Genomic DNA, 13,212 nt, shown 5'->3' on the forward strand with positions numbered 1-13,212 from the left:
GGGGAAGAAAGAAAAAAAAAAAGAAACTGAAATGAGATGACCGCCCTGGTAAACAGAACAGCTCATTCCTTATAAAGAATGGGTCCTCGCAGTCTGGAAACTATGCATCCCAAGGCTTTGGAAGCAGAAGAAATATCATACATAGAAGGAAGAGCAGGCACTTAAAATTGTACTGTAAAATTTTAGATAGCTATGTATATAGATTTTAACACACACCCCCCCCACACACCCCATAAACCAAGGATTAAAGTAATGAATATACATGGAAGATGAGACATTTGCTCCATGACTTGTAAGGACAGCTGCACTTACCTGGACAGTCTGCTGTCTCTTTGAATGCTCTTTTCTTACAGCATCCTCGGCACATGTTAAACACACATTTATTGCCCTGGGTTGGGATAGGGGGTGTAAAGAAGCTTGTATCAGTGAAAATAAAATTATTATTGTTTACTATAATAAGCAACAATACAGCTCTGCACATTCAGACCTTTGGGAAAAAAACATGAACTTGTGTATTAGCCAGTCACACCTCAGTCTAATGAACATGACAGAGTTGACGTCATGGACGGGGGGAGCCCCAGCTATCAACTATTTGTACATAGAGAACAAAAAAACCAAAAAAATTCCACATTCAACTTCTGCAACATCAGTAATCTGTTGGGCAGCCTGAGTTACACAACACAAGCAGGCAAGTGCCATAAGTGCTTTGGAACAAGCATTGTGACATTTGTTGCAGGTGAGCTTGCTGTAGTTCTCTGCAAAAGCAGTATGTGAAACAAAGTGCCTGACATGCTTGCTGCGATCTGTAGCTAGGCCTAAAATAAATGTTATTTATTACTTCCCTACTTGCAACTTAAAATATATACCTGAGTATATATTAAATTATAATGTATGACCCTTAGGGGACAGCAGCAGTTGAGTCTTGGATAGTTGACAACTTGGCTATACTAGACTGTAGGTATCTGGGGGGCTTTGGCTCACACATGCTTAGTGACCATTTAGGAAAGTGGGGTTTTGTTGTTTGGTGTGTCTCCCTCCACCCCAATTAAAAAATCCTTCATGTTTAGAAAGCCCTTGGTTGAATTTTTTGTTTGCTTGTTTTGTTCTCCCCCCATTCCATGACATATGTTAGAAACATACGGTCTAGGGGAAAAAACCCCAACAAACAAACAGGCCCAGTCACAAGATTTCAAGGGCCGCCTGCAACATTACAATGATGTAAGAGCAAAACAAAAATGAGACTAAGCCCAGCTTCAGACAATCATGGTTGACACACCACGCTGTGTCACCTAGATTAGCTATGAAACAAGATGGCTTTGAAAGCAGGCCAGCTGAATGCTCAATGTTTTCCCAATAATGAACACAGCAAGAAAAAGATTTTCTTCTGTAGCTGCATGTCCAAATTGAGCCCCAGCTGGCTGCTATTTCTAAGGTGCTATAACAGTGTTACAAAAGAGAGCAATGCCACATGCGCATGTCCCAGTCTCCCCACCTCCACAGCTGTAATGCTGTTTTTCAGCTGGAATACAAAACTATTCCTTGCATCTTACACCCTGCTTGTATGTGGGTGTACACAGGTATGTTAGCAGCAATAAACACACTCTGCTCGGCAACATCTCCCTGTCAAGGAAACAGCCATGTTCCCCAAGGGAAAACAAAGGAAAAAAACCTAAACAAACAAAAAAACAATGAACTCTTTTCAAATACCAAATATTTGAAGTTTCCTATATAAAGTTTCAAACACAGCCTGGAAAACAGCTGGCTTGTTTAACATTGCTAATGGTGAAAGCTGATGTTAATCTGCTAGCAAAACCAGAGCTGAGGATGACTAGGTGCTCATTGTTGTTCTCATTAAGGGCATAGGTCCAAAAGCAACAAAAACCAGAGCTGCAGAGTGCTGCCAGACACTCACTACAGACTATACTGTGATGATGTTTTAAGTATTTGTATTAGTACACCAATAACCACAGCAGTTATTCAAATTCTCAGTCCTTGCAGAAAAACACCACCCACCACTAACGCTAGTAAGAGGGGTGTTGTTTTTCATTTCACAGTAGAATATACATCTGTAATTACTGGAAGTTTGGAGATTTGTTTCCAAGAGATCTTGGGAAGTTCATCTAACTCACTCAACTGTCTTAGCAATAAATATCCTCAGCAGCAGGAAGACTGCACTTTTTTGGAAAGGAAGGCAAATGATCTCAAAGAACCTACAGATGTTAGTGATTTTTGTGCAGCACCTTCACCTCAGAGATTGGTTGCAGTTAATAGTTAAGAGGCTTTTGCCTAAGCATGGACTTCCCCCTCCTGCTCCCCCCCCCGTATCAGCAGGACTTGGTAAGCATGCATTACTTGACGCTGGCATGGACCTACCTCAGGATTTAGAATCATAGAATAGAATCATAGAATAGTTTGGGTTGGAAGGGACCTTTAAAGGTCATCTAGTCCAACCCCCCTGCAGGGAGCAGGGGCATCTTCAACTAGATCAGGTTGCCCAGAACCCTGTCCAGCCTGACCTTGGATGTTTCCAGGGATGGGGCATCTACCGCCTCTCCGGACAACCTGTGCCAGTGTTTCACCACCCTCATTGTAAAAAATTTCTTCCTTTTATCTAGTCTGAATCTCCCCTCTTTTAGTTTAAAACCATTACCCCTTGTCCTATCACAATAGGCCCTACTAAAAAGTCTGTCCCCATCTTTCTCATAAGCCCCCTTTAAGTACTGAAAGGCTGCTATAAGGTCTCCCCGAACCCTTCTCTTCCCCAGGCTGAACAACCCCAACTCTCTCAGCCTTTCTTCACAGCAGAGGCGTTCCATCCCCCTGATCATTTTCGTGGCCTCCTCTGGACCCGCTCCAACAGGTCCATGTCTGCAAACTTGCTGAGGGTGCACTCGATCCCACTGTCTATGTCGCTGATGAAGATATTAAACAGTACAGCTCCCAGAACGGACCCCTGAGGGTCACCATTTGTCACCTATCTCCATCCGGACATTGAGCCATTGACCACTACATGGTAATTTAATTTCCATTTAATGGAAATGCTTTAATAGACACTGGCACTGACTTACCTTAGGGTTTCCACATTGATCACATTTTGCATATTTGGCTAGAAAAGAGAGAGAGACCTGATTTCAGCAATGGTATTTTTATATGGAAGTAGTAAATAAAAAAAATCAGGATCGGACAAAGCTTGGTGCTTTTCTATGCAGAGAGAGACTCACAGTACCTCAAAGAACAGTGCAAAGGTAAAGATACTTTGACTTTTTTAATGCCTCTAAGCTAAATCCAAACATAGAAAATGTTAATCCTCAACCTAAGTGTAAAAGAGGAGGACATCTGCTTGAAATGCATATCAAATTTCAATTTCAAATACTAGTGACAGCTACAATTTAATTTGTAAAGCATTTTGATCTTAAAAAGATCCTTACAGTGTATCAGTGACCTACTTCTTTGATCCTTGTTTTCTTTACAAATGAACATAATTTGAATCACATTGCCTACTACCAAAATTTCCTGATAATCCCCCCTCTTTTTAAAGAAGTTTCTACAACTACATAAACAAGGAAAATAAAGTAGTGGCAATTCATATCAAATGTGATATCAGCAACTTTCCAAGCATTTATCCCAATAAATGCAACTTACGTTTTAAAGATGGATCAAAGCTTTTATTTGGATTTCTTAACTTCTTTTTTTGCTTATTCTTTGACAGAAGCTCAGAATTTCCATCTTCCTCCTCTTCCAGAGCACGTTTCCCTCGCACGCCTTTTTCAGTCCCACTGGCTCCGTTCTCCTTGCATCTCTCCTTTGGCCTGAAACAGTGAATATCATCGTAAGTTGGCTGAAGAGAAGGAATAGGTATTCCCTGGCCACTATTCTGGTTTACAGAAATCTGGGTAAACTGTAAACCTTTCTATCATGGCTAAATTACAAGGAAGTGTCATTGTCCTTAGAAGTGGAATAGAAAAACCTAACTTTTTTGTTAACACTGGCTGTTAATAACAGACATGCTGTCAGATATATCGGTTGGAAAGTCAATGAAAGTTGGCCAGTTAAATTAGTTAGGTACCTGTTAATCTGTTATTCCCAGGTTTTACTTAAGTATTTACTTAATTTACTTAAGTATTTACTTAGGTATTAATCTTGACATTAATCCCTCGTTCTCTTCTTCAGCCCAATTTTCACAACAGAAAGGGAATAAGCTATCTGAAAAACTTGTCCATACAACACAAGCATCTTTTATAGAATACAGTTTTGTTCCCATCTTTGCTACTCTGGCAGTTACCAGCAACATTCGTGTTACATATAACAATAAAGTACTGTCAGGTAGCATAACTGCTGCACATCAGGTTCTCTTTCTGAGCTGTAGTGGAATTCTTGGTTCTTACTTTCCAGAGAGAGAGAAATCTGAGGAGGATCTAAAGGAGAAGATGCATACAATGAGCAACAACCCCACGAACAAAGCAATAACCAGGAAAAAAACAAACCAGAATAAAAATAATCCAAAGTCTTCACTTATTTTCAAATGAATGTAAGCTCCTAGAACAGAACTGGATGGCTCTGTACTGATAGTATGGGTGGAAAAGGCCTATGGGTACCTGTCCACGTTAGAATAGATAACTCACCCTGGCCTGATGTATGGCTGACAGATCCAGTGGAAAAAAGGCAACCCTTCTTTTGGCTTTTCTCCTCCTTTCTGATTAGCTATTTCTTCCTGCAGCATAGAGTTACAGTCAGTTTTCCTGGATTTCTCAGGAAATACTCTAAATAATACTTCAAACTCCAGGAAACCACAAAGTGGAATTTAAACTAACAGTTACTGACAGTTAAATATAGGCAAAAAACCTCTACTAAGACAGATTAAATGAAGCAGATTGGTAACTCCTAAATCAACTTTATCCCATGTAAAGCTGTTCAGGTTTAAGGGGCTGCTACTGTAGTAAACTACCAGTATCAAGGTTGATAAGCCACAAAGTTCCAATGAAGTGGCTAACAGACATCAGTGCATTACATACATGATAAGTTCCCACCAAGTGCGGACAGTGTTGTTCTGGGAGATTAGGGCCCATCTTGGTACCTGGCATCGTAGTTTCAGCTCCCTGTTGACATCTAAAATGCCCTCTAGAGTCTTCACTTTTGCTAATTCTTCACGCAGCTGCTGGTAAACTTGAAGCCTGAGGCAAATCCCAAACATCAAGTCATATTTATTCATTATTGCTAGACTGAGGAGATCAACGAAAAATGTTTTTATAGAAGCTTTTTATAGATTTGTCTTGCTGCACTTGCCTTTGGTAGAAGCTTATCTTCTTTCTTGTAAGTCCAGAGAAAAGCACACATACCTGCTCCTCTTTTCCAAATAAATACTTGGCACACATCCAAGGTACTTTGAGATAAGCTAACATGAATGTACAGTGCATCAGCTGCTCCTCAGCAACTGCCCATGGCCATGCTCTTATTCCACAATAAATGCAAGACAGCTTGCCTCACAATGAACAAGGAGTTAGTTAACTCATGTTTGCCATAAAGTGCATGTGTGCATATGGGCAATTACCACACGGTAGCTGATGTGCTGTGAGTTCACACCCTAGTTTATCTTGCGGTAACTTGTTCATTCCCCATGCCCTGTTTCCCAGATATGCAGTGAAGGGTAAAGGCCTCAGCCCACATTCTCTCCAGCCAGGTCCAGGAAAGAAAACCTTGCAGCATACTAATTCAGGCCAAACGAATCCTTGTCCAGAAAAGCCAGACACTTGCTAAGCAGCATGAGCCCTGAAAACATTAAGAGTTCTCTGGAGATACTCACGTGTGATGCCAGAGCTTGAAGAGATGAGCCCTAACATAAGACAATGGACAAGGGTACTTCTGCACTATCTCCAGATACTCCTCAGCCATCTCCCACACCAATGGGTTTCGGCCCTCAAACAAAGCTGGGTTATGAAGATTACCTTCTAGGGAATGAAAAGAAATACTCAAACTTTCATTTCAGGATTTAAACAGAAAACAAAATCTAGGCTCTGGAGCTTGATCAGCTCTGTTGTGATTCTACTAGCCAGTCACAGACACATCAGCCATGTACTCACAAAGAGGAACACAGGCTCCATAAAACTCCAGCCTGAGGATACTATATTTCACTACACAATTCTTAAGTGAGCCAAATAGCTCATATGTAATTAAAGTACATTTTCCAGAAAGGCATCCAATCTTGACACAAAGACAGTAAAAAAAATTAATAAATAGAGAAATCACTGCTTTTGTTGCCCAATAGTTAAATACTTGGACAATGGGTGTCTTACCTTAAGTCTGTGTTCACATTTGTCTGGCCTAAGTTTACAGATACTGCTTCTCACTATGTGTTTCTCTACTGGCTTCACAAGCCTTTTGTTAACCAGTATTTTCTAAAAATAAGATTCTACAACCTCCCAGAAAATGTATTTCCTTGCTTTAACTGTACGAGTGATTGGAAGCTTTTTCTGATGTCTATCCTAGCTCTTCCTGTAGGAAGTTATGCCAATTCTTTCTTGTCCCAACCCAACATGAACCGTCTGCAGGAATACTAATCAATGGACGCACTTACTGCATTAAGATCCATTCAAAAACCATTCCATTGATTAACAGATGTCATGAAAATATTCCAGGACAACAGGAGTCCCATATGCCTTTGTCAAGTAATTAGATTTGAGCTGTCCACTCAATGGTACTACAAGTCCAACATAACAATTCTTACAAATCCTAAGTGATTCCTGGTCCTGGTAAGAGATGGCCAGTACAAGAGGAGAGAGAATGGCCACTCAGTTTTCAATCAAATCTGTTCACCAAGTCAGTCTGACGTAAGCTTTTAATAAATGTATATGGGGCTGCTAAGAGAGTAAGAAACAGTTTGTATTCTCGTCTATTATGAGTAAAAGTTCATTTTCTTTACCTGCACTCATGACACCATGCACTCCTGTCTTGCGGATACATTCTTCCACATCACTGAGACACTGGATGTTTCCATTTGCAAATACAGGAATGCTTACAGCTTTTCTATACCAGTGAATGAAACAGATGCGTAAAATTGAGAAATAGAATGTTTAGAGTCAACCCAGAAATTCTACTCCTGTCACACAAATTTGTTTGCTCTTCAATGCCACTGCACACTCCGCTTAAAATCTACCTTCATAGCGTGTTAGCAGAAATCCACTAAAATTGGTACTGCTCACTAACCTGACAGCTTGAATGTGCTCCCAAGATGCCACACCAGCAAGCGGTCCTTTCTGTTCTTTAGTACGGCCGTGCACAGTCAGCAGCTAGAACACACAGTTACATTTACCTTTCATGTGTATGAACCACTGGAACAAATCCACTGACAAAAATTTCCTTTCATCCCATACACTTCATGGGTGCCACTGAATTCCCACTGCTATTTCAACAATGCAGGGACTTTGGTATCACAGAAAGGTATCAGCAGCTCACCTACCATGGCATGGTCTTGGGCTTCTTTCAGCTTGCTATTCCACGGCATGACAAGATCATATCTTGGGAGAACCTACAGATTTCCTATTGCATTGGCTCCCATTTGTGATTCACTTTGGAATTTGTGATATATTGATCTGGCTTGCTCCTCAGCAGAAGGCCTGAATACTGTCAGTACTGGCTCTACCTACAGACTGTCTCTTCCAATTTAACTGGAGTTGCATCCTAGAAGGCTGCCTATTTCTTCACTAGTGGTGGCCATCTTTGATACTGGTTTTTTCTATAGCCCCGTGGGTTTCATGCATTCACACTGCCTCCTGCAGCACTATGTTAGACTGAGATGCTCAACCACAGCGAAGGATGCCCCACTGTGCAGTGATTACAAGAGAGGCTCTGAAGTCATGATGTCTTCCATATCATACTATTGACCTGCTGCCTGTGACTGCAAATACACATAATCTCTCTGCATCCCGTTTTCTCTGTGTGTAGAACAACGTAGCCTATTCATCTCCACAGTACACCGAGATCTGGTCATCAGATCTTTACACAGACATGTGTCCAATGCAACAGTACAGGGAGCAGCTGCCTCCTTACCTGGCAGCCAGCTTTCTCCAGCATCTGTGCATACTTCACTGTCTTGTCAATTTCTGGGAAAACGCGGATTTTGCATGTGATGGGAACAGAGAGCCTCTCGTTAGCCAGTAAAACTGGGAAAGATTGAAAAGACAGGTAAGTGGGCTGCACAATGCTATGAAAAGTGCCTACTCTCCTCAAGATCTGATACTGGGTGTGGTATGGAAAAAGCCTGAAAAGCTAACGCTATGCAGTTCTCACAGCTTAAACAATCAGCAATGTCCTCCACAATCCTTATTGCGTAGGTTAATCAAGTAATAGTAAAACATGAAGCACAAAATCTGCGTTCTAACAAGAAGGCATAAAATAGTCAGCATTTAATAGCCCTAGTGTTTCCACTGCATCAAACCTTCACTTTCAAGGACCAACCCCCTCAAGTCTTAATCATTGATACAGGTTTACTATCGTCACAGGTTTTTGTAGTCTTCCTGCTCAGCCAACAACATTAACACTCGCTTGTCTACCTTTCCTACAAGAGATCCTTTGCTTCTTTCCAAATTATCACCCAAATAATCATGACAAGTAGAGTCTTGTCCATGGCAAGCAGAGGCTTATCAACTGAGGTAGGCTGTGGACCCAATTAAGTAGTAAATGTAGGTTACAGAGTCAGGGTGAGATCCAGAACAACATGTTAAACTCCCACAGTCTTTACACAGTGCACGGAATCGGAAAAGAGAGCTAATGAAGATGGCCAACAGAAAAACACTGAGCAATGGCATGCCTGAAATTCTCTTCTCTTCCAGAGCTTGGATGTGTAATGTAGGAAGTCACCTGCTTTCTTCTAATCCAAATCCTAGAAGCTAGGTCCTTCCCATCACCCTTTCAAGGGAGCAAGCAAGGTGTATACAGGTGCAAGCAGAAAATAGTACTCCATCATTTTAAAGAAGGCTGGGGGAGAAGGAGAAGGAGGAAGAGGAAGCTTTGTCCACCTTTTATACAATAGCCTAATAAGACAACTCTCGTACTAGACAGCCTGGGTTCTCACCCAATGAGATGACCTGGGTTCTCTTCTCACCTTGAGGCTGTTCTGATTTCCACCTTTCACTCCTAAGAAAAGTGCCCTCACAAACACATTACATGCTGGGCAGGGAAGCATTGTCTATCTTTCCAGGTTCTCAGCAGTGTCTTTGTCACTGTCATTCAAGATTCCCTGGACCACAGGGAATGCTAACAGAAGTAACACTCTTTAACTTCACAATTCAGACACTTGCTTTGAAGGGGAGTGAAGGCACATTCTCAGCTCTACACAATGACCAAAACCTTGCTTTTTAAATCAATTCCAAATGTATTTCTAAAAAAAAATATGATACTGTTCACAACTGCTACCGATAGTCTGAAAACATCTTACACAAATTTGGAGAAGAGAGGCATAAGGCACAACTTGCTATGGTGCGGACAGAAAGAGTACGCTGAGTTGATGAGAAAAGGGCAAGCGTGGCTTCAAGCAGAAACACAACTCCTGGCACCCAAGAACTTCAAAGTGAAAAAATAAGGCACTGGGAGTTCTGCTGTTTCTGGAGTTGGAGAGCTACTAAGCCATCATTAGATTGGGACTTAATTGACTCACTTTCACCTAAAGTCTGTTTCAGGTACTGAAGTCTTTTAGCAGATCTAGCATGAGTTTGTAGTGGGATACCACCAAGTATCTTGAGGGTGCCACTCAGTATATGGTATACAGGAATACAGTAAGAAAGGGGGAAAAAAAAAAAAACAACACCCAAACAAACACAACCCTCCCCAAAGAAACATGCTGCACCTCCTTTCCCCAAAAATTCCTAAACCTCCTCTCAATGATGAGCTCATCCTACTCCCTCTCAAAGTGAAGCCTCTCTAAAGTGAGGCCACTCTAAAGACTTACTCATTCTCTGAAGAAGATCCCACTCCTCTTGCAGAAATGCTCCGTAGTGACCTATAATAAAATAGCGTATGACCAACTTGTACAGAAGAGTAAGGTTCTGAAGTATACAGCTTTCATAAACATTCAGGTAAAAAGATCCAGACAGTCACATGCCTCACTGGCAGACACAGAGTTGCTCTGTCCTGCCCAAACTGGAAGAGTTGGATCATTCTGTTCCCCATGCCACCCTAAATTTACAGGATAAACAATGAATCCCCACACCTTACTTTCACTGCTACTCCCTAAGGCTGGTGTGTTGACGCTGGCAGCTCAAAGTCCAACTTTCAGGGCTTTATACGATATGTTTAAAAATTCCCTTCAGGATAAAACCTGATCAAACTGAAAGATCTATTTGCCCTGATCATTTCCTGTTAGTCTTTGAAAGACATTCTAGAAGAGGAATGGGCAGTAACTGAACAAATCTTTCCTCAACATTCTAACTGATTCAAAATTTTCAAACACTGGTTCTGGTTTTCAAACATAGCTATCTTCGCAATATCTTTAAGGGATACGCTAATATGCTAATGTGAATAAACTCTTGCAAGTATCAAGGAAATAGGAGATGCTAAGTGCCTGCATGATATAATTTTAAATGCAGTTTTGCAAAATTAGGCTGTTTGAGCAACTGAAATCAGAAAGAAAATCAAGCTCTTGCTAAAAATACTTTTTCTGAAGGATATTCTAGACACAAGAGGTGTCACTCAAGAGAAGCTGGAATTAATTATTAGTATATCTAATTTTTGCTTTAGGTACTACAAAGCATTACTTATCAAAGTGGGTGTAACTAAGTCTGACTTCAGCAGTACTGGAGCCACCCACACACACCAAGGCTTAATTTGGTCCTCTTGATGTTTTACTGCCAACGTTGACATTTGAAACATGCCATTTCTCTGTTTATCCAGGGCTCAGATTTGCACGTACCTCTCTTTGCAATCATTTGGGGGCAACCCAAATTTAGGTCTATGGCATCGCAATAATCCTGAGCCAACAGTGCTGCTTGGACAAAAACTTCAGGGTCATTGGCACAGAACTGAGAAAGACAAAGAAAAGTGGAATAATCAGGCAATAGCTTTCTTCAAGTACTGACAACATATTATGACATAGTTATGAAGCAACTATTTGCTACAGAAAACAGGCATAATATGCACAGTTAATAATAGCAAACACCATTTCTCAAAAAAAAACAACAAACAAAAACTGTGACACTTACCAGCTAAAGATCCTCAACCTTCAAATGACAAAATGAGAAAGATGAGCATTCAAGAGGCAAAGAAATATTTGTAGAATATTTTACAAGTAGTACCCAAGAATAAGAGGGAACAACTCTTAAAATCCCCTGTAGAACAAATGGCTGTTGCATTTTAATACATAAAGGTGGTGCAGAAGAAAAGAGTTACCTGTGGCGTCTCTGGCTCTTGAGACAATTCAAACTTTGTAGATACCAATAAGCACCACTGCCTCTAAAATGAATTCACATTAGTGTGGTGTGTGAAATAGACACATTGGATTGTTAGTCAAGTGCTCAGCCTTAAATATAATTGAAACTGCTTTGCTGAACAGGACAGAGCCAGACTATTCTTCTAATTTATGCTTTTAAACAGATTTTCTAAAATTCATTATTAACAAAAAACAATGCCATCACATCTTTAAATAATAGGGATTTAAACTCAAACACATATGAGCAGAAGGTATTACTTAAACCCTGTAGCACTACATAAATTATGGCTGACACCAACTAAAACCAGAAAAGGCATTTGCTTTCTCTGAGATGATTGAAACAATGGAAAGCCTCCAATGACGCCACATCAGTGAGAATTTTTACACAGTAAACAAAGCCCACAGAGCAAGCAGGGCTCAGATGTACCTCTGCCTAACCTACTTCCAAGAGTCTGTGACCAAAACCCAAGCCTGCCCAGGAATATTGCAGAACTCAGTCAGGATTGCTGTACTAGGTCAATCCAAAGATTAATCTAGTTATTTCTGTGCCTTATGTCCAATAGCGGCCAGTGGGAAGAAGGATAATACAGCAAGCTCACAGTAATTGACACTCTTCACGTAGGCTCGCCTAGAACACACAGCTTACTAAGCTGAAGATCTGTGTTCAAAAGACTTAGAGCTTTCTAAGATTATTTCAGTTTCTGCCACCTGTATTTTTCTTTGGCAGAAGAAACTACCTCCCACAGAAAAAGAAGAATATACAAAGTTGTACTAAGACAGACTAAAGGTCCACCTTATCCTGCTCGGATAATGGTCAACAACAGACGTCTAGGGAACAGCAGAAGCTGGAAAGCATCTTCAAGGACTTTGGAAGCAGAAGTGGTGTCTCCTGTACCTAATGACCCTCAGTAGAGTTTTTCTTCATTCGCTTTCTAAACTCATATAATCTTTCAGCATCCAGTACATGGTAATGAATTTTGCAGTTTATAACTATCACTACCCTTACTTAACACTCTTGTTTCTTGTCATCTTCAAGCCAGTTATACTTTCAGGGTCTTCTCTCATCTCTCCCCTCAGTCAGGGGACACACTTCTCTTCCAGGTTGAAGAGTCCTCAACCATTTAACTGCTCCATATGTGGAAATCATGCCATTCCTCTGCTCATGCCGACTATCTTTCCCCGCATTATTCTCCAGCTCCGCAGGCCCCTCTCCCTCTTTGGGATGGAGTGGAGTGAAGTACCAGAACCTCACATGGTACTCAAGAAGCAGAAGCAACACAAGCTTAAAAGTGTGTCCTGTCTTCCTTGCACTCTTTTTCTATAGCTAAGCACTAAGCTCATGGTTTCAGAGAACTACTCAAAAAACAGTGATCCCCCCTGAGTGGTATCAGATTTGGAACAACCCTTGACTCCAGAAGACCAGCTGCAATCTATCTCTAAAGATGAGGTGTAGAGGGTTGAAACCCTGTGAGAAGTCTAGTGCTCCAGGCCCCTGTGGTTAAGACACCAAATCCTCTTTGCTAGACAAGGGATAAAAACACACCCATCTTCATCAGCTAAGTACTGTTAGTGGTATTTAGGTGAAGAAAATGAGACTTCTGTTATCCTATACAACCACTTTAAAATCTGGGTGAGATTGACTAGCTTGAACTCATGCGCATTTGGAAAACGCCTGGATTTGTTAACACAAACGGGGTGGGTGACGAGGGTGCATTTGGCAATGCTGACTTGCTCTTGTAGCGTTACCCAAGAGCGCTCTGCATGGTGAACCCCGGGAAAGCGCTACCGGCAGCCCC

At 41.1% G+C, this 13,212-nt stretch overlaps 1 protein-coding gene across 1 annotated transcript in view; it reads right to left on the bottom strand.

Annotated features, from left to right (window-relative positions):
* DUS1L (dihydrouridine synthase 1-like (S. cerevisiae)) overlaps positions 1–11,009 on the bottom strand; it is a gene marked incomplete at its 5' end in the record, with an annotated part of 11,619 nt that extends 610 nt beyond the window's left edge. The window contains 11 exons of the mRNA XM_009574983.1: positions 313–388; positions 3,069–3,106; positions 3,643–3,809; positions 4,623–4,711; positions 5,075–5,171; positions 5,801–5,945; positions 6,917–7,020; positions 7,201–7,283; positions 8,044–8,156; positions 9,941–9,991; positions 10,901–11,009. Of these exons, the coding sequence (XP_009573278.1) occupies positions 313–388; positions 3,069–3,106; positions 3,643–3,809; positions 4,623–4,711; positions 5,075–5,171; positions 5,801–5,945; positions 6,917–7,020; positions 7,201–7,283; positions 8,044–8,156; positions 9,941–9,991; positions 10,901–11,009 (1,072 nt within the window). The remainder of the gene's footprint in view (positions 1–312; positions 389–3,068; positions 3,107–3,642; positions 3,810–4,622; positions 4,712–5,074; positions 5,172–5,800; positions 5,946–6,916; positions 7,021–7,200; positions 7,284–8,043; positions 8,157–9,940; positions 9,992–10,900) is intronic.
* Positions 11,010–13,212: the final 2,203 nt, after the last annotated feature.

This window comes from Fulmarus glacialis, unplaced genomic scaffold, assembly GCF_000690835.1.
Source record: "Fulmarus glacialis isolate BGI_N327 unplaced genomic scaffold, ASM69083v1 scaffold44093, whole genome shotgun sequence".
NCBI classification, from domain to species: Eukaryota; Metazoa; Chordata; class Aves; order Procellariiformes; family Procellariidae; genus Fulmarus; species Fulmarus glacialis.